The sequence below is a fragment of the Pan troglodytes genome, chromosome 12 (assembly GCF_028858775.2).
Source record: "Pan troglodytes isolate AG18354 chromosome 12, NHGRI_mPanTro3-v2.0_pri, whole genome shotgun sequence".
In the NCBI taxonomy this organism is placed as follows: domain Eukaryota; kingdom Metazoa; phylum Chordata; class Mammalia; order Primates; family Hominidae; genus Pan; species Pan troglodytes.
Window position 1 is genome coordinate 36,720,859 of NC_072410.2, and position 21,596 is coordinate 36,742,454.

General features: G+C 51.5%; 1 protein-coding gene across 1 annotated transcript in view; it reads left to right on the top strand.

Moving 5' to 3' along the window:
* POLR1A (RNA polymerase I subunit A) overlaps positions 1-12,414 on the top strand; it is an 86,543-nt gene extending 74,129 nt beyond the window's left edge. Inside the window, exons 29-34 of the mRNA XM_016948898.4 lie at positions 894-1,004; positions 1,641-1,946; positions 2,880-3,080; positions 4,556-4,673; positions 5,218-5,382; positions 5,744-12,414. Coding sequence (XP_016804387.1) covers positions 894-1,004; positions 1,641-1,946; positions 2,880-3,080; positions 4,556-4,673; positions 5,218-5,382; positions 5,744-5,844 — 1,002 coding nt within the window. The 3' untranslated portion in view covers positions 5,845-12,414. The remainder of the gene's footprint in view (positions 1-893; positions 1,005-1,640; positions 1,947-2,879; positions 3,081-4,555; positions 4,674-5,217; positions 5,383-5,743) is intronic.
* Positions 12,415-21,596: the final 9,182 nt, after the last annotated feature.

Here is a 21,596-nt window from a genome sequence, read left to right on the forward strand (position 1 = left end):
CTGAGGCCCACCAGGGCACTGACAGGGACCAGAGAGGTATCTGGAAGCAGAGAAGTTGGACTGCAGTGACAAAAAGGGGAAGAAGAGGGAAAAAACCAGGAGGAGCAAAATAGTCCAGGAATAAATAATCAGATATCTGCCAGGAGACCCAGGAGCAGGCCAGACCTGAGGGTGGTGTGGGAGCAGGTCCCTGGGTGCCATCTGAGCCAGCAGCGAGCCTGCCTGGGTTGGGGATGATGTGGACTGGAACTACCCCCAACCAGCTCTGTGGTCTCAGTTGTCTCACCCTTCTCTGGGTCTGTCTTCTCACCCCTAAAATGAGGGGCTGGCCTACACCAGGGAAAATGCTAGGTCTCTCCTGCTCCGTGAGTTCACCTGCTAGCTCACTCAAGCACAAGCGGGTGTGGACTATCTTTAGAATGCTGCCTGGTCTTGATTCTTAATTCACCCAGAAGGAGAGTATAAAAAACTAGGAGCCAAGTTCAGGAGGAGAAAGGAAGAGATACTCAGTATTCTACAAGATAACCCTTCCTCCTCATCCCCACCTGCAACTGGGTTTGATCAAAAATATTTGGAACAATATTTGACACCATCTTCTTCTAAGAAAGCAAGTCCTGGCACTTTTTTTTTAATTTTTGGGAATGAAACTTTGCAAGTAAGTGGTGCATGTAAAGATGAAGACTGAAGGGAAGGAGGCCTGGGTTCTGGGACTGGACAGAGTAGATGCCAGTAGACGGGTTGGGTTGGGTGGCAGTGGATGGAGGGTGGTGGCTGGATGGGAGAAGGGGTTAGAAGGGTGGGGCACGGATGGATGGATGGGTTGGTGGGTGGATGGATTCACTGAGCACTAGATATTGGAGTTAATCTTTTTCTTCCTTGCCCACAAACCACAGGGAGAGCAGGAGGGTGATGAGGAAGAGGAGGGGCACATTGTGGATGCTGAAGCTGAGGAGGGGGACGCCGATGCCTCTGATGCCAAACGCAAGGAGAAGCAGGAGGAGGAGGTGAGAGACCCTGTGTGGGGTGAAGGGGCTGTGGTCCCAGCCCCCTTCCCTGTTAACCTAGAGGGATTATCTCCCGGCACCCAGGCCACACCTCTGTGTCATGAACCCACAAGGAACCCTGAAGCAGCACCTGCCTGCCCAGCATACCTCTCTCTTGAGAAGATGGGGTTCATAGGGTGGGAATTTGGCACGGGTCCACTCCAGGGCTGCCTTTTAGATGTGGCCATCCCTGGACTTAAATCGGACTCAAGGACCCAGACAGGCTTCTGGCAAGAAAAAGTCAGGCTGCCTCTGGTTTTTACAATGAAAATATACCTCTCTCTCCTCCCACAAACCAGTCCCCTGCTGTCATAATGGCCGAGGGAACTTACCGGTGAGCAGGTACACCAGTGAGGGCTGAGTGAGGGTGAGCTCCACCTCTGTGGGGGGCTCAGGGGGACAGAGAGGTGGCATTCTCAAGGCAAAAAGAAGAAGAAAGACCAACCAGGCCGGAGCAGAGGAGCCGGGAGTGTGGAGCAGGTGGGGCCTAGGTAGCCCAGGCCAGCCAAGGCTTTGCAGGGGTCTTTGTTCCACAGGCAGAGTCCAGGTAGATGGTGGGGCCCCAAGTGACACAGCCTGTGCTCCCTTTTCTGCCAGGTTGATTATGAGAGTGAGGAAGAGGAGGAGAGGGAGGGCGAGGAGAACGACGATGAAGACATGGAGGAGGAACGAAATCCCCACAGGGAAGGTGCTCGAAAGACCCAAGAGCAAGACGAAGAGGTGGGCTTAGGCACTGAGGAGGACCCGTCCCTTCCCGCCCTCCTGACGCAGCCCCGGAAACCCACCCACAGCCAGGAGCCCCAGGGGCCCGAGGCCATGGAGCGCCGGGTCCAGGCTGTGCGTGAGATCCACCCGTTCATAGATGACTACCAGTACGACACCGAGGAGAGCCTGTGGTGCCAGGTCAGTGTGGCCGTGCAGGCCAGGGCTTGGGTGGTTGGTCCAGCTGGCCAAATCCCTCTGTGGGAGGGGCCTGCTGAGCTCCCCTGCACAGCTGGGCAGGGGGCAGCCAACATTCCCCATGGTCTCCCACTCAGAGCACACCCAGGCCTCCTGTTTGGGGCCTGCGAGAGTCATTCGTTCTTTTTAATCCCAGATCCCTTTAGGAATCTGGTGATGGCTATAAACCCTCTGCCCCGAAAAAGGGCCCACACGTGTCATTTTCAAACCCCTAGTAAGCCACTTCTCCCCGATCTTTCAAGACACACAGGACTGATCTACCAGGCCCTTTAGGTACTTTCAAATACACCACCTCCTTTAATCTTCAGTACAACAGATATGTTACCATGGACCACACGTGTTGTAGAGACACTGTTCGTGCCCTCAGGCAGGGACACTTCAGTTCCCCACACACACAGCCCCTGCCACCATCTTTTTAGGGATTTCATGGTTCCCTTAAAGCCTGGATGTTCTGGATGCCTAGACATGTGCACACACTTACGCTTTGTCTTTCCTTTGATCCAGTTCAGTGGTTCCCAAGTGATGGGGTAATAACAAGAACCACTGATGGGATTGCACGCGTGAAACAACGTGTACCCTGCCTTGTGGTCTTTAAGGACATTAAGGGCAGTGCAGAGTGGATGTGAATCTCAATGTTGTCACCGACAGCTGTGAAAACAACCCCACTGTTTCCCCCTGAATCTGGGGGACTGGAGATGGCTGACCTGTACACAGTTCAGCCATCTCCAATGTTCAGACTACCTGCTGGCTTGCCCAGCAGGACCACCTTCCCCCAGCCAGGGAGTTCCTGAAAAGGTTTTGAAGGAGTCTCGCCTCAGTCCTCTTTGTGGGGACTGGGGTAGCTGTCACCCTACCCAGTTCTCCCTCCTTTTGCAGGTGACAGTGAAGCTCCCTCTGATGAAGATCAACTTTGACATGAGCTCCCTGGTAGTATCTTTGGCCCATGGTGCCGTCATCTATGCGACCAAGGGCATCACTCGGTGCCTCCTGAATGAAACAACCAACAATAAGAACGAGAAGGAGCTTGTGCTAAACACAGAAGGAATCAACCTCCCAGAGCTGTTCAAGTATGCAGAGGTAAGACAGGCTGTCTGCTGGCCTGGGACAAAGCATTAGTCCTCACCCCACGTTGTCTCAAGACCCAGCCACTGGGAGGCTCGCTCTAGGCGATTTACTCTGGCCCTTCCTGAGCCATTCGTGCTTCCAGGCCACATTCCCCAAACCAAGTGTGCGTGTCCTCGTCCGCCTCCCGGGGATTCTGGGGCACGTTAGCCTCATTCAGGTCCCCAGTAAAGCACCCTGCTGAACTTATCCAACCCAGAGTCGCCCGGGTTAATTTGAGTAGAGTTTTTTCCTTGAAATTAAGACCCTCGGGCCGGGCGTGATGGTTCACACCTGTAATCCCAGCACTTTGGGAGGCCAAGGCAGGCGGATCACGAGGTCAGGAAATCAAGACCATCCTGGCTAACATGGTGAAACCCCTTCTCTACTAAAAAATACAAAAAAAAAAATAGCCGGGCGTGGTGACGGGTGCCTGTAGTCCCAGCTACTCGGGAGGCTGAGGCAGGAGAATGGCGATAACCCAGGAGGCGGAGCTTGCAGTAAACCAAGATTGCGCCGCTGCACTCCAGCCTGGGGGACAGAGTGAGACTCCATCTCAAAAAAAAAAAGAAATTAAGACCCTTCCGAAGTAGAGTTGTAAGAAATCATTGCTGCATCACCTGCCTAGATGGTGTTCGCTTTATCTGGTAAAGGGGGTCCCAGGGGTAGAGGTGCCCTGGCATTCCTGTCCCACCTGCTCACCAGCTCATCTGTCCTTTGAGCTGTGTCTCCAAGTACTCCCACTTCACCAACTCTCCCAGAACTTTCTGGGTTTCCCCCACAGAACACTGAGGAACTGGGGCCCTCTAGCCTAACCCCCCAACAAGTCTATGCTAGGCTGGCAAAGCTCCCCCTGCCACGTACACTTCTGCCCCCACCAATGACCACCCTGCAAAGTCTCCTGCTCCCCTGAACCCTTTTACCAAACACTTCCCAGAGGATGAGCAAGGAAGATTGGCACCTGCCAAGAGTGCAGGGTGAGAGGCTCCTCCAAGACAGCTCAGCCGCACCTTGGCCCCTTGGTAAGGCCCGGCACATGCCTGTGCGGCTGACTGGCCCCCACTCCATGCACCCTGGAGGGGTGTGTAATGTGTCGCTGCTAGGGGAACTTTCCTTGCTTCCTAAGGGAAGCCTTAATCCTAGTAAACAGATCTCAGTTTAAAAATAAGAAGAAAAAATCCTTTTCTTCCTATTGAATCTAAAGCGTGTCCAAAGTTATCCCTGGATTCTTGTAATGACGATACAGACCTTGGGCCCTGGCCAGCGAGCCGTCAGCAGCTCTGCCTAGCCATTTCTTTCTGCTAATCCTGGGCCACCTCTTGACCACTTTGTCATCAGCTGTACCGAGCTGCCAGACACAAGGAGAGAGAGAGCGGCCAGGGGGAGATACGCAGGCAGAAGGGAGCAGAAGGCCAGGCCCTCTAAATAAATCCCTTCCTTCCTCTCTCCAGGTCCTGGATCTGCGCCGCCTCTACTCCAACGACATCCACGCCATGGCCAACACGTATGGCATCGAGGCCGCGCTGCGGGTGATCGAGAAGGAGATCAAGGATGTGTTTGCCGTGTATGGTAAGGGGAGCTTGCAGATAACACCCCGAGGTCTGGGCACCAGCCAGGACACCAGAAGGCTCGGCAGGAGGGTCAGGACCGTGTCGGTCCAGCACCGAGTCAGTCCAGCACCAAGGCAGGCACTGCAGCACGGGTGCAGTGAGTGCACCTGTAGGAGACTGCAGATCTGTGAAGAGGTGACGTCTCCCATCACTGAGGCCGCTTCAGTGGTGTCTCATCTGCTGGTGCCTTAGAGAAAGCTCCTGATTGATAACTTGGCCCCATCCTGCCTTTGGGGTTTCAGTTCCCAAGTGAAAACAGTGCGGTTAGATCCTCATTTCCTGTGCTGCTGGAAGGAAGTGGGAAGCAGGATGCAGGGGTCAGGGAAAGATGCCCCAGACCACGGGGAAGGGTTAAGTAGCGTGAGCAGGTGGCGGAGCTGAAGGGGAGCCCCAGAGTCTAACTCCCAAGCCATGTGCTGATGTGGAGGCAGCTTGGCTTGTGTCTGCTGACTGCTCCCGTGGTCACTGCTTAATCCCTCCTAATTTTACCTCCCGTTTGACAGGCATCGCGGTCGACCCTCGCCATCTCTCCCTGGTTGCTGATTATATGTGCTTCGAGGGTGTTTACAAGCCACTGAATCGCTTTGGGATCCGGTCAAACTCTTCCCCGCTACAGCAGATGACGTTTGAAACCAGCTTCCAGTTTCTGAAGCAAGCCACCATGCTGGGTTAGTGCGTGGGCAGGAGCCCTGGCCTCCCCTCTACTGATGACTCTGGGCACACGGGCTCACCCATGGGCATCTTTCCATGGTTCCTTGCACACCAGTGGGATCTTGGGATCTGAGGGGAGCGGGGGCGGCTGGAGGGGGCTGAACAGCAGACACGACAGCTGCCTCTACGCTTTGAAGGAACAGGAAGAGGGCCTTCCCCTCTCAAGTGCTAGAGCGGGGCTGCCTCGTGATCCCATCAGCTTCAGAGACTCAGGACCCACCTGAGTCCCGAGACTTCAGTGTTCAGCCCCATAATCCCCTCATGACATTCCCAACTTCTACCTCAACACCCTGACACGTGTTCTTGTGTCTCTGTCAGGATCCCACGATGAGCTGAGGTCTCCTTCTGCCTGCCTTGTGGTCGGGAAGGTCGTCAAGGGCGGGACAGGCCTGTTCGAGCTCAAGCAGCCTCTGAGATAGCAGCTACCCCGGCACCATCTGCCCAGCTCCAAGGACCCTCGGTGAGGGCGTGGCCCAGCCTGCCTTCTGCATGAGAGGACCAGGAGACTAGAATCCAGGGCAGTTCCAAGTGACAGTACAGAGCACAGCAGCGACCTTGGGCCTGAAAGCAGTGGGCCTCTGAGCTGGGCCAGCTTCACCTGGAAAGTGACGGAGTTGCTCATCCTTGCCCTTCCCTGTCTCTGGATTTTTATCAAGGTTTACCAAGTCTTCTGAGTCCCCCTGAGATGGCTGGGGCCTCATCTGTGCTGCAGGAGGCCTCTGTGGCATAACCCCTAAGGAGAAGTCCTGATTCACGATTCACTGAGAAGACCAAGGGGAAGCCATGCTTTGCTGTTGGGGACCCCAGGCACCTCCGGAGTAGGGAAGCGGGGTTCTTTTGCTGTGAGTGGCCAGGGACAACAGACAAGATTCCTGGGGGCTCCCGATGAGCAGGAACGTGGAGCCTGCTGCCCAAGGCCTGCTCCTTCCGGCTGCTCCAGCCCCTGGGGGCAGAGTCCACAAAGAGTCCCCATCAAGACTTCTTCCCTGAGTCAAGTACAGCGTAGCACAGTCCTCCACCCACCCAACCTCTCTGCCTGGCCAGGGTCCTGGCCCTGCCACTGTGTGGCGAGGTGTCCTTCTAGACCACATCAGCCCCAAGGCTGGAGCAGTCGCTCCAGGGCCACAGCAGTTCACTCCCACACATAGAACCCAGGTCACTGCAGGGCGATTGAACAGGTTGCCTGGCTTTTCTCTGCTGTCAGTTTGGTGCGGAGGCCTATGTTCCGCCCCATACACCCCACAGGCCCTGCTTATGGGAAGGAACACAGGCCTCCAGCCCAGAGGACTGTGCCGCCCTGTTCTTGGCCGTCCATATTTCCTCTCCCTCTAGCACCAGCAATACATTTCCCTGGCATGGACAGAAAAGACAGAGAGGACTTGTACAAAGGCTTTGTAAAACCAGAGGCTAGCTTCTATCTTTGTCTACTGTTATTTCAGCTCAGGGTGGGTAATAAACATCATTGGAACTAGCTATTAGGAAAGAAAAAAAAGTTGGTTTTTTTAAAAACAATTTTTTCCCTTGGTTTGCAGTTTCTGCATTTGGATTTGAGAACCCAGGGCGGGGATTTTCTTGGCACAGTCAGGTCTCGGGTCCCTCTTCCTGTGCTTTCTTGTCTGAGGCCTTAGGGGAAAGAGCTCAGCCTCTGCAGCCTCCTCCACCTCTCCCCCTGGCCTGCCTCTGCTGTGACCTCCTTCCAGAGCTAGCTGCTGGCCCTGTGGCCAGGAGAAGCACAGGGGAGAAGCCTTTATGCAGAAGCTGTGCTAGCCTTGGCCTGGGGTGGGGAGGCTGCTGCTGTGACCTTAGGGGTAGGGTTGGGGATCAAGGGAGGCTTTGTCAAGGGAGAGTGACCATGTTGCTCCCTACATCCATGCAATAGGACCCAGCCTGCACCTCCTAGGCCTACACTGGGGAAAGCCTGACAGAAATCAGTACCTCCTAACAGGGTCTGCCAGGTTCACCAAGGCATGGGCACAGAGGAATATGACAGTTTTGAGGCAGGCAGGAAGGGCCCAGCCTGCAGGGTAAGACATTCATTCTTTGAGTTAAAGGCCATATTCACTTGATGATTTCTACACACACTAGAATTGTGAGAGTGTCCTTAAAGGAGATCACAAAGTAACCTGGTGACTGTGACACAGGGTCCGTGGGTTCCATCTCTCCCAGGCACTGAGGGCGCAGAGGCGAAGGAGCAAGCCCTGCATATTGGCAGGGCTGTGACCATCACACTTAGATCAGACCCCCGACCTGTGTTGGGATGTGAGGGATGCCCTCCTGCCCCACCCATCCACATGGTTCCCGGGCAGCTCTGTTTTATTCCTGTGTCTTTCCTGATGGATGAGTATTAAGACAGCATGTCTGGTTTTTAAACAGACATTTGGGAGCTTGCACATCCTGATGAGCAAGGACTCTCACTGTGGTGGCCTTAGGGAATTACACGCTCACTTTGGTGGTTCTCTATGCTCGGAAGCCTCTGAGAGTGGCCTTGGCAGCTTAAGATGGCAGAGGCTTTGGAGTCTTCTTAGGACTGTAAGTGCCCATTGAGGATGCATTTGAGTTTTGGAAAGTAGGCCCAAGTCAAATCTGATGGATGGATTCAAGAACATGGACTAATCTGCGTTGTCATTTTTAATCAAAATGTAATGGAGATTGATCATCTGGTGGGGTTCACAAACTTTTCATGAGAGCTGTGAGTTCTTTTTTTGAGATGCACTTTTGCTCTTGTTACCCAGGCTGAGTGCAATGGCACGATCTCGGCTCCACTGCAACCTCCATCTCCCAGGTTCAAGCGATTCTCCTGCCTCAGCCTCCCGAGTAGCTGAGATTACAGGCATGCGCCACCACGCCTGGCTAATTTTTGTATTTTTAGTAGAGATGGGGTTTCACCATGTTGGCCAGGCTAGTCTCGAACTCCTAATCTCAGGTGATCTGCCTGCCTCAGCCTCCCAAAGTGCTGGGTTTACAGGCGTGAGCTACCGTGCCGGCCAGAGCTATGAGTTCTTTCAGAATCCTCAGATGCCATTAGCTAGCCACTGTTTGGACATCCTTCTCACCTTGCCCTTTGGGGTGATATCCATACCTACTTGCTTGCTTCTAACAGTTTTTTTATTTGTTTTGTAGAGACGGGTTTTGGTTTATTGCTCAGGCTGGTTTCAAACTCCTAGGCTCAAGGGGTCCTCCCACTGTGGCCTCCCAAAGTGCTGGGTGGTGTGAGCCACCGTGCCTGGCCAGTTAATTTTTTTTAGTGTCTCTTTTCTGGGTTCTCACCAGAAACACTATCAGCATTCCCACAATTATTCCTGTGAGTCTTTGAAACATTTTCTATCCTGCATTGAGTAAGAATAAAACCGAGGAAGGGGTGAAGCACCTTGTCTCATCCCCAGTCTGGAACTTGAACCTTCTTTTCTCTTCACTTTGCCCTACCCCCAAATAATATGTACAAATGTCTGTATCCATTGATACAGACTCCCTATTGATACTAACTCCCTATTCCTTCCACCTCCCCAGCCCCTGGCAACCACTGTTCTACGTTCTGTCTCTATGAATGACTTCTCTAGGTCCCTCATACAAGTGGAAAAGTACAGCATGTCTTTTTGTGACCGGCTTATTTCGCTTAGCATAATGTCCTCAAGGTTTATCCATGCTGTAGCATGTGTCAGAATTGCCTTCTTGCTTGAGGCTGCTGATACCTCAACATGTGTATATACCGTATTTTGTTTAATCACTCATCTGTTGGTGGACACTTGGGTTGCCTCCACCTCTTGGCTGTTGCAAATAACGCTGTGAACATGGATATACAGATATCTGAGGCCAGGCCAGGCGTTCACACCTGTAATCCCAATACGTTGGGAGGCCGAGGTGGGCAGATCATCTGAGGTCAGGATTCGAGACCACCCTGGCCAACATGGCAAAACCCCATCTCTACTAAAAATACAAAAATTAGCTGGGCGTGGTGGTGCGCGCCTATAATCCCAGCTACTCGGGAGGCTGAGGCAGGAGAATCTCGAACTCAAGAGGTGGAGGTTGCAGTGAGCCGAGATTGCGCCACTGCACTCCAGCCTGGGTGACAGAGTGAGACTCTGTCTCAAAAAAAAAAAAAAAAAAAAAAAAAAAACTCAGACCCTGCTTTCCTTTGAATATATACTAGAAGTGGAATTGCTGGATCATATGGTAATTCTTTAATTTTTCTGGGGGAACTGCTGTCCCATTTTCCACAGCAGCTACACCATTTTATGTTCCCACCAATGGTGTACAACAATTTCAGTTTCTCCACATCCTTGTTCTTGTTAATAGTAGCCACCCTAATGTGTATGAGGTGCCATCTCTCGTGGTTTGGTGTGGGCTGTGTTTCAATCAGATGTTGGGACCCTTAAGTGTTCTGCACCTGTGGAGAGTTAGGAACCACTTAAGGAGTGTCTGTTGCTTGCCAATCTTAAAATTTTTAGTTTGCACCTGAATCAGGGGCTGTCAGAGTCCAGACTGCTCTTGAAATAGAAAAGACTGGTCGTTAAAGGCTGGTTCGTTGAGTCTTTCATCGTTGAGTGATACCATCTCTGCAGATGGCTCAGTGGGGCAGCCCCGTACCACAGCCTGCCCTTGAGGTTGTGTAGTTTAGATAGGTCACAGAGTTGCTGGGCCTACCACAGGTCTCCTGACCCTGGTGCAGTTTTACTTCAATTACAACCACCAAAATAGCTACAGTCAAAAATTCCAAATTTCCTACACCATCAACCTCCACCCCACTTCCGTCCAAAGTCCACTTAGAGGCTCTCAGTTTTGCACCTTAGAAACACTTAGGAAGCTTTTTAAAAAGATCGATTCTGTATTTTTAGTAGAGATGGGGTTTCACCCAGCTACTCAGGAGGCTGAGGCAGGAGAATCACTTGAACCGGGGAGTTGGAGGTTGCAGTGAGCCGAGATTACGCCACTCCAGCCTGGGCAACAGAGTGAGACTCCGTCTTAGGAAAAAAAAAAAGATTGATTCTGGCCGGGCACAGTGGCTCACGCTTACAGTCCCAGCACTTCAAGAGACCCAGGCAGGAGGATCACTTGAGCTTGGAGTTTGAGACTAGCCTGGGCAAAACAGTGAGACCCCGTATCTACAAAAATTAGCCAGGTGTTGTGACATGTACCTGTGGTCCCAGCTACTCAGGAGGCTGAGGTAAGAGGAGCAAGTGAGCCCAGGAGTTCAAGGCTGCAATGAGCTGTGATCGCACCACTGCACTCCAGCTCGGGTGACAAGAGTGAGACCCTGTCTGAAAAAAAGATTGATCCCAAGGCCTTGCCCAGATTCTGATTTTATTGGCCTGGAGTGTGGCCTAGGCATTAGAAAATCTTCAAGAGAGTCTAAGGTGCAGCGGAATTGAGAGCCACGGACAGAAAAAGCCCTAAACTGTGGAAATGCACGGCCACCGTCACCACCTATCGGTACGATGACATCTCAAGGAGTCACTGGCCCTAGGTTTCTGCAGTAGGATCTTAAGATCTGATCTCTGCCCTCAAGTGAGTGCACGTGCAGTAAAGCTGTCATCGTGCCATGACAGATGTCTGCAAGGACTTTACAGTGGGGTCCAAAGGATGCCACCATCAGCTCCACCTGGGGCTCAACAAAGCCTGAAAGAAGAAAGGGATGATGCTTCCAGCAGAAACCTGGAGGCCTGCAGCTCTGCCAGCCCAGCACAGCGAGTGAGGCCATTTGTCCAGCAGGGGCAGAAGGAGGGAACTCAGCCAGCCAGCGTTTCCTACAAGCAGCTCCATGAGAGGTTTCCACTTAAAATGCTAAATCATAATTATTTAATCAGATTCGTTCCTTAAGTTCTTTAAGCAGCATCGCTGCCCTACCACGAGTGGTCATCAAGGAGCAGGGTTTAACTCAACTCTGAGTTACCCAGCAGGATACCTGGGTAACTGCCTGGGTTGAGGTACCCAGCAGGCTTCATGTGCATGTGCACACTGCCCCCTGATAGGACCTGGTTTATTCACAGGCTCAGGTGTCACTGCAGCTCCTCAGTGACTATCTTCGTGCAAGTTGGACTCAATGGCCTGGGAGGTTTGTCCCAGCTGACAGATACCTGACCATGCCCATCCTCACCATTCCCTCCCCCATGCTGCATCCATCCAACCTTGATCTCCACTGTGTCCCAGGCACCCTAAGATGCACAAGCTATGTGGGCCCTGCCCTCACAGAACTTGTAGTCTTCTGCCCCAAACAAGCCAGTTCACCATCTTCATGATCAGGCCAAAGGCTGAGGTACCCAGCAGGCTTCATATGCACATGCACACTGCCCCCTATAGGACCATGCCTTGCCCAGCTGGCTGCACTCTAGAGGGTGCTTTGTAGGAAGGACAGAGTGGAGAGGACAGTGGGGAGGTACTTGGGTGTTCAACAGCCAGAAGGGAGGGAAACTGAAAAAGAATCAGGAGTCCAGCCATCCCCTCCCCACCTCCTGCCCCCACTTCCACCGTGGTTGCTGGCCCTTTGCCCTTGAATATAGGTGATATAGGTGTGGCTATTCAGTTCCAGTCACAGTGCTGCCTCTATGTCTTTTGCAAGCTGGGGTCTTCCTTACTCAGAAGGCCTGGAGGCCCTGCCAGATGCTGCCTTCCGGACTGGCTGCCTGCTGCAGTGTTTTCACGGGAGCCAAGCCAGCCCCGGGCCTGTAGCCTCCTATGTGACAGAGTTTCAGACACCACAGTCTTCAGCTGGACCACAGTAAACACTTGCCTTCCCCAACCCATGATTCTTGCTTGGAAACATGAACCTGATGTTCCACGTGCATTCAGCCAATCAAACCTCAAGAACGTGTTTGAGCAGTGAGACTGCGTTTTGGGCAAGACACTGAGCTCTGAAATAAGACTTTTCTTGGAATCTCAGGACCTCAACTTACAGTGGGACCCTAAGAAATGCACTTCAGTTTCCTTTTATGTAAAATGGTGATAAAATTAATTGTGTTCATTAAATTGCACACAACTATACATGTTTACCTATATACTAAGTGGTTCTCAATTTGGGGCAATTTGCCCCCCAGGGGACATTCAGCAGTGTCTGTGGCCATTTTTGGTTGCTACTGGAGGGAGGTGCTACTGGCATCTAGGGAGTGGAGGCTAGAGATGCTGCTAAACTACAGTCCACAGGACAGTCTCCACAGCAAAGAATTGTCCAGCCCCAAATATCAATAATGCCGAGGTTGAGGAAACCCTGCCACATACACACAGATGCGGGTTAACATTGTTTATTTTACAAAGTGGAATCATTTACATTTTAGCCATTCTGATAGATGAAGCAGTGGCATCTTTTTTTTTTTTTTTTTTTTAGACAGGGTCTCACTCTGTTGCCCAGGCTGGAGTGCAGGGTTGCAATCACGGCTCACAGCAGCCTCGAAGTCCCAGGACCAAGCAACCCTCCCACCTCAGCCTTCCAAGTAACTGGGACTACAGGCACACAACACCATGCCCAGCTAATTTTTTAATTTTTTTGTAGAGACGGGGTTTCACCATGTTGCCCAGGCTCAAACTCCTGAGCTCACACGATCTGCTGCCTTCACCTTCCAAAGTGCTGGGATTACAGGTGTAAGCCACTATGCCCAGCCTCATTTGTACTTCAGTTTGCAATTCTCTATTAATAAATCTAAGCATCTTTTCACATGTTTATTGGTTATTCTGATTTGCACTTCTGAGAACTGCCTATTTGTATCCTTTGCCCATTTTTCTATTGGGTTATTGGTATTGCTTTTGTCAATTTTAAAGAATTGTATTTACTATAGATATAGATAACCTTTTGTCACTTGCTAAACATTTTTCTCCCAAGCCAGGTAAAGAATTCAGCGCAGTCCCTGCATTGTGTAAAACCTTGAGTAAAGATGTTAGCTCTTGGCCACCCAGGCCAGTGGCCACCTTTAGACTTTGGCTAGGGCTTCTGGAGCAGTTTTTTTTGTTTGTTTTGTTCTTGTTTTGTTTTGTTTTGTTTTTTGAGATGGAATCTCTCTCTGTCGCCCAGGCTGGAGTGTAGTGACACAATCTTGGCTCACTGCAACCTTTTCTAAGGTACATAGATTGATTGAAAAAGCACAGCTGGGCATGGTGGCTCATGCCTGTAATCTCAGCACTTTGGGAGACCAAGGCAGGAGAATCACTTGAGGCCAGGAGTTTGAGACCAGCCTGGCCAATATGGTGAAACCCCATCTCTACTAAAAATACAAAAAATTAGCCAGGCATGGTGGCACACACCTGTGGTCCCAGCTACTTGGGAAGCTGAGGCACGAGAATCACTTGAACCTGGGAGGTGGAGGTTGCAGTGAGCCAAAATTGTGCCATTGCACTCCAGCCCAGGTGACAGAGCCAGACTCTGTCTCAAAAATAAAATTTTTTAAAAAGGCAAATTACCTATTGTGATGGATAAGAAGACTACACTTACAGCAGCATGTCCAGTTGTGCTGGAGGGGACTGTGGTAAGAGCAGAAAATTACCAGAAGTCAGGAGCAACATGAAGCAGCCCTGCTGTCATTCATGGCTTCTGCTTGGCTCGCTTACAAATGCAGGGGCTCACTTTGACCTGGAGCTCACCAGGTACAGGCTGGCCCCAGTCTTTTATACCTGTTCATCCATCCACTCCTCACAACCACCCAGTGAGGGAGTACGGTGACTCTCCTCATCTTACAGTAACTCACCCAAAGACATAGTCATCAAGTTGTGGAACAGGTATTTGAAGCCAAGCAGGTGTCTCCAGAGTCCCAGTCCTTAATCTCCTCCCTGTGTCCACCCCCTTTGCTTGGACAGACCCTGAGGATGGGACTTTGTTAGAGGCTGCCCTGCATGTGGTATGGCAGGTAGATGTGAGGGCACCAAATGCCTCTCCAGGCCCCAGAACACCTCTTCTAAGGCATGTCTCTAGGAGCTACAGACGAGACTACTAGGAGGTGGGGTCTGCAGTTTATCTAGTTGGGGAGCTGGCAGCTCACAAGAGATGAAATTAGAGCAAATGAATAACAAGCAGTCACCTTAAGGAACTGAGACTCCCAAGTGATGGCCCAAATCAAAGCACAAGTCAATATTGAAGAGTTTGAGGAAATAGTGGTGGGTTAACCCAAAGGGATCTTCCAGCCTTGGGGCTTTCCTGCGGAGAGGACCTGGCTATGGACTGTACCAGTTACAAAGAACCTCTTCATGATATCATCTCATCAAATCCCCACAGCCCGGCGACACATGTCCTGTTGGCCCCATTTCACAGTTGAAGAAATGGATCTAGTGGTGAAGGGGAGGCCAGGTCTGCTGCCCCTCTTGGAGCTGTGCCTTTGCGTGGGGCACCTCTGGCATCGTCCTCGGGTTCTGACTGGTGTAGGATGACATCTCCTAGGTCGTGCTGATCAAAGTGGCTAGTTCTCTCCTTTGAAAATAGGAGGCTCCTGAGGAATGAAAGCCAGGTCGGCGAGGGAGGGAAGGGAAGGCTACAGAAGCCTGGAGGGTGGATCCATGGGAAGGTGGCCTGCGGGGCTCAGCATGAGGGGCAGAGTATTGAAAAGGGGAAATGGAACAAATTGAGCCAAGGCCACTCCATTGCCCATAGGACGTCTGTCCTGCTCACTGTACTTCTCATCCGCCTTCCATCGTGGCCTCTGAAGGCCTGGCCTGGGCGGGCACAGCCCTGTCGCAGATGCTCTTCCACAAACCGGCTCCTCACCCAGCGTCCTGCCGCCTGGGGACCACCCAACCCCAGGGACAGGGCTGCCCGGGCTCTGCCTGGGCTCTCACAGGACCTGACAAGCTGCCCTGGCCCCTGGCCTGGGACACGGTGTTTCCCTTCCACCCGCAGGCTGACTCATTGGGATTCCTCCGCGTCCGGTCACAACAGGCTGGGGCCCTGGGCAGCCGGCGACCATCTGGCCGGCCCAGCTCTAGACTCTCTGTTATAGGCCAAGACTCTGTCATTTTTTTTTTCTCTCTGTAGTCCCAATTTTAATGCTCAATTAAATATTGGACAAAGAAGGAAGGAAAGGGAAAAAAGAGAAGGAGGAGGGAATCCATGTGTCCACGGTCCTCAAAAATGAACATCTTTTTCTCCTTCATTTTCTAGAGCAGTGGTTCTCACAGTGAAGTCCCCAGGTAAGCAGCAACGGCAGCCCCTAAGAATGTGTTAGAATGCAGGCCAGGTGCGGGGGCTCACGCCTATAATCCCAGCACTTTGGGAGGCCGAGGCAGGCAGATCACTTGAGGTCAGGAGTTCGAGACCAGAAGGCCAATGTGGTGAAACCCTGTCTCTACTAAAGATACAAAAATTAGCTGGGCGTGGTGGTGGGTGCCTGTAATCCCAGCTACTTGGGAGGCTGAGGCAGGAAAATTGCTTGAACGCAGGAGGCAGAGGTTGCAGTGAGCTGAGATCATGAGATCGTGACACTGCACCCAGCCTGGGTGACAGAGCGAGAGTCTGTCTCAAAAAAAGAAGAAGAGAAGGAGGAGGAGGAGGAGCCGGAGCAGGAGGAGTTGTTACAATGCAAATTATCAGGCCGCACCCCAGACTCCTGAGTCAGAAACTGCAGGGTGGAGGCTGTTATCTGAGTTTGAACACTATCCGGGGGATTTTCACTCATGCTCCAGTTTGAGAACCTCGGCCCTAGAACTGTCATGAGGAAGCCATCTTACCTCTAGTCTGCCCTCTTTTTAGCTGTTTCAGCCCCAGAACTCGCCTGGGTGTGTGGAAATAGCCCCAGAGGCCCCCAGCCTCTGCAGACAGCAGCTCCTGTCAGCGCCTCAGTTTGACCCGCAAGCGGGCTGGGCGTGGCAGGCCTACAGCAGCAGCAGGTGCAGAATGAGCCGCCAGCTTCTCTCTGCATCCTTTGCAGGCATTAGTTCATTCAAACTTCACAACTGTCTGTGAGGCAGGCGGGCGACACCAGCACCTCTGTTTTATAGATGAAGGAAAGGAAGACTCAGGTGTGTTATCGACTGTTTTCCCGTGAGAACATTCCGACTCCTTGGGGACAAGGTCTGTGCCTGTGAAGCAGTTAAACAACTGGCAGAGAAGCTTTGTGTATCTTGGATGGGATGCGGGGCTCCCACAGATCCTCCTCCCCAGAGCCAGCTGAAGGGAGATGAACTAGGACATCCTAGGGCCTGGCATCCTCCTGCAGTGCTCCTGCGCAGCATTTTCCCAGACCCCAACGAAGCCCACAGGCACCTTTGTCTTGTATGTTTAAAACTCCTGCCAGGCGCGGTGGCTCACACCTGTAATCCCAGCACTTTGGGAGGGCGAGGAGGGCGGATCACAGGTCAGGAGTTTGAGACCAGGCTGGCCGACATGGTGAAACCCCGTCTCTAATAAAAATACAAAAATTAGCTGGACATGGTAACACGCGCCTGTAATCCCAGCTACTTGGGAGGCTGAGGCAGGAGAATCACTTGAACCTGGGAGGTGGAGGTAGCAGTGAGCAGAGATTGTGCCACTGTACTCCAGCCTGGGCGACAGAGTGAGACTTTGTCTAAAAAAACAAAACAAACAGAAAAACTCCTCTAGAACCAGGAATCCCATTTTTGGGTCTATACACAAAAGGACCCAAAGCAGGGACTCAAACAGATGTTTGTTCACTCATAGCAGCATTATTGACGATAGCCAAAATGGTAGAAACAACCTAAGTATCCGTGGACCGATGCATAAATAAACAAAATACTGTATATACATCCAGTGGAACCTTATTCAGCCACAAAAAGGAATGAAATTCTGACACACGCTACAACATGGGTAAACCTTGAGGACGTTACTCTAAGATAAAAAGTCAGACACAAAAGGACAAATACTGTATGATTTCATGTATATAAGGTACTTAGAACACTCCAATTCTTAAAGACAGAAATTAGAATTGTGGTTGCCAGGGGTTGGGGTGAGGAGGGAATAGGCAACTAATGTTTAATGGAGGCAGTTTCAATTATGAAAGATGAAAAAGTTCTGGAGATCGATGGTGATGATGGTTGCACAATAATGTGAATGTACTGAATGCCACTGAACTGTACACTTAAAAATGATGAAAATGATAACTTTTACATTATGTGTATTTTACCACAATAAAAAAATATTGCAACCCCTTAATAATTCCCCATCCACCCCCAAAAAACCCTGTGGGTGTTGGGGCCATTTCCAGAGAAAGAGCAGCCCACAGATTATTCTGCAAACACTCCACACAGTCATGAGGCTCCATGACTCCACTGTGGCAGGGGAGGGAAGGACTAGGACACTGGGTTTGATTTCCTGGGCCCCACTTTCTGGCCCTGTGACCTTCAGCAAGTGGCCAGCTGATCTCAGACCCCCAGCCTCCTCTTCTATAAAATGGACTAATAATACCTCAGGGTTCTCATGAAGACCAGTCAGGAAACGATTTGAATGCTTCTGGTACATGACAGGTGCTCAACATTGGTGTTATAGTTATTTATGACGTTCCCTCAGCCTAGAATGTTCTGGCCCCTTCTCTACAGAGTAAGCTCCTATTTATCCTTCAAAGACCCCTCTGCTTAAATCCCATCTCTTCTGTGAAGCTGTCTTAGTCTGTAGTATGGTTCACCAGTACCAGCTTCCCTTCCCTGCCAGATGTTGGGCATGGCCATTTGACTTGAATGACTTCTAAGAGTTGCTTAATTCTTTGCCATGAATGACTTCTTTCCCTCTGGCCTGGTCACCAGTGCTGCTCCAGATGGTAGATGCTCTGGCCACCTGGCTCCCAGGCGCAAAGCCCCAGCCAACTCACAGTGCACAGGCTGCATGAGTAAGGAACAAATCTCAGCTATTTAAGCCTCTGACATGTGGGGTTGCTTGTGACCCCAGTATAACCCAGTTTAGGGCCACTCCAAGTGTGATCTTCCTACTGCCAGGATCAGCAGCCCTGGGAGCGTGTTGGAGATGCACACCTTGGACCCCATCGCAGACCTAATGAACCAGCCTCTCCATTTTCTCATAAGTTGGTGCATGCTGAGTGTGGCTTCTCTCCCATAAAAGCACTTAGTGGTGGTGGTCCCCCCCCCAACTCCTCCATGGCCTCTGCAGCAGGCCCTGCTAGTTGCTTCCTCTAGATCTATCCTCTCCTTCTTCCTTACTGAGAATTTGGATTTTATTGGTGGTGTCAGTGTGCTCAGGTTAAAATACTGTTTCCCAGACTCCCTTGCAGCTAGGGATAGTCATGTGACCCATTTCTTTCTCTGGACCCGAGGAAGGCACTGAATGAGACTTCGGGGAAAGCTTGTTCAAAAGGATAGGCCTAGCTAGGTGGCAAGTGCTTCTGGCCTTTGGCTTTGTTTTTCCCTTTCTTCCTGTCTGGAACTTGGATGTGGTGGTGGGGTGTTATGAAATGATCCCAGCGACTTGAGCCTCCTTGTATTCACACCGTCAGGTAGGCCCCACCAGCACTGAATCTGGGCTGGCCTGTGACTAACTTTGACCAACTGAATGTGGTAGAAATAAGATTCGGGGACTTCTGTTCTGTTTGGAACCTGGGACCTGCCCAGGCTTGGGAGTCAATCACATCTCTGTCAAGGGGATAACTATTTGTGCAACTCATCATGATCCAGGCCAGAAACTGGGGAGTCATTCAGCTCTGCCTCTTCATCTGCAGCTAATTGGTGACCAGGCCCATCCCTTCCCATGGCCCACATCTACCCTATGGTTGATCCATGGAACAGCTGCCTCTTGATCTCTTGCCCCTTCATCCCCACCCTTTCCACTGCTCCTCCCCACTTCTACTGATCAAGCTTGCACAGAGCAGTCAGATAGCTCTTTCTAAATGCAAATGTGAAGATCATTCCTCAGTGCTCTTAGGGTAAGTCCCAAGGCCCTGGCATGGCCTGCATAGCCATAGATGATATAGAGGCTCTCGCTCTCTGATTCCATCTCTAGTTACACCCCTCTCTAAATGCCACGGCCTCTGGACACACCATGCTACTCCCCATTTCTGATACAAGCTATGCCTGTTAATACTCCCATGCCTTTGCCCCGTGGCTTCATGATGATTCGATGTCTCAGCCAGTTTGGGTTGCTGTAACAAAATACCACAGACTGGGTGGCTTAAACAACAGAAATTTATTTCTCACAGTCTGCAGCCAGAAGTCCGAGATCAAAATGCCCGCAAGGTAGGTTTTATTCTGAGGTCTCTTTCTTTGGCTTATAGGCAGCTGCCATCTTGCTGTGTGTTCACATGGCCCTTCCTCATTCCTCCACAAGGAGACAGAGAGAGACAGACAGAGGCAGAGAGAGAAGAGAGGAGAGAGAGCACGAGCGAATGGCACACTCTGATGTTTCTTCTTAGAAGGACATTAATCCTATTGGATCAAGGCCCCATCCTAGGACTTCATTTAACCTTAATTACTTCCTTAGAGGCCCCATCTCCAAATACATCCACACTGAGGGTTAGGGCTTCAACATATGAATTTGAGGGGGGACACAGACATTCAGTCCATTATACTCAATTAGGGATGGCTGCCTAGAGAACTCTAAGCATCACAGCAGGCTGTGAGGTAGGGATGAGCCATCAGAGACAATTGAAAGTCTCTTGTGAAGGGTTCACCCTTCTCTTTCCTCCCCCTGTATGGGATATGCTGCATCTGTCTTAGAGATGCTGCACAGATGCCTATACTGGGGTCTGTCTGGATCACAGGCGGCTCTTCCTGCCACTGTCCCCTAGAACAGCTGAGGCTTTTGTCCTTCCTGCCATCTCCACTGCCTGCACCCCACCCATCCCAGCACTGCCACACCACCCTCTGGCTGCCATCACTTTGAATGAGAAGCAAATAGGTTCAGTGACTTCCAATCCTGCTAGAGCAGGGAAGGGATTGATTTGCCTTCTGACTGGAGGCAAGGGGACCCATGTTAACCACTGCAATGTCACAGGCAAATCAAGAGCAGGCAAGGGTGTCTGCGACTGGGGAGCGGGGTGCTGTGGGGAATGGAGAAAAGTATTCAAGACTGAAGTACTTAGCATCATTAAAACCATAAAGATGGAAAGCAGAATGCTGGTTGCCAGGGCCTGGGGGAAGGGGAAATGGGGAGTTAGTGTTTCATGGGTACAGAATTTCAGTTTTACAAGAGGAAAAGGGTTATGGAGATGGATGGTGGTGAGAGTTGCACAGCAATGTGAATGTACTTAATGCTACTGAACTGTACAGCTAAAAATAGCTAAGATGGTCATTTTTATATTATGTGTATTTCACTACAGTAAAAAAATTTTTTTGAGAATAAAAAGGACATGCACTAGCTGTTAGAATGCAGCTCATGTGATTGTAAACATGCATCTGAGTGTGTGTGGGGGCCTGTTCCCCTGCCCCCATGCTCAGCCAAGCTTCGTCCACCAGCAGTGCATGCCACATGGCCAAGCCCCCTGGGGACGGCTGCAGGTGGGCATCCTGCCCTGGCCATGCTCCTGCTCTGGTCCTGCTGCAGCCTCTCCCCATTGGGTGCTAATTCTCAGCCAGTGCCCCCTACCTAGCCCTGTGAGATGTGCTCCTCGAGGCCAATGTGGGCTGCAGGACCATCCTGGGTCGGCTGCATGTTGGGAGGGCCAGAGGGGGGCAACTCTGTCTAGGTGGAAGATCAAAGACAGGCCTTCCAGGTGAGGGGCCAGGTAATAGGCACAGGAATGTGTGAGCATGTACAGGACAGCACACTCTCCCTTTCACCTGAAGTGGATGGTGGGAGCACAGGGCAGAGGGTAGGGGGCGGGGAGACCCAAGCAGGAGTAGGTTGTTAGGGCTGGACTGGATAGTGAAGAGACAGCCCCAGGAGCCTGCTCTCTTTGGCTCGCAGCCTTGAGAAAGGAGCAAGGGCTTCCTGCAGCCGGTTCACACAGGGCTCCCTCTCCTCACTTGGGGACAGTGTCTTACGGTCACTGCTGGAAGAGAAAGGAGCGGGGCCCAGCTCTGCTCAGGACCCAAGAGGGCCTAGAGCCCCACACTCAACAGGGGACTGGCCTTCAGCGAATTTCCCAAGGATGAAGGAAGGCTGGGAAAAGCCTGTGATCATTTCCCAGGCCCCTCACAGGCCTCCCAGGAGACCCACGCAGAGGGCGCTGGCCTCTGCACGTCCCCAGCATTTTCCTGGAGGTCACACTTTCCCAGCCAAGAAGGATGTCGAGTGCCTGGGAGCAGAGTCACAGAGGTGAGGACTTCCTTGGCCCTGCCCAGATGCCAGTGCCCTGGGGGAACA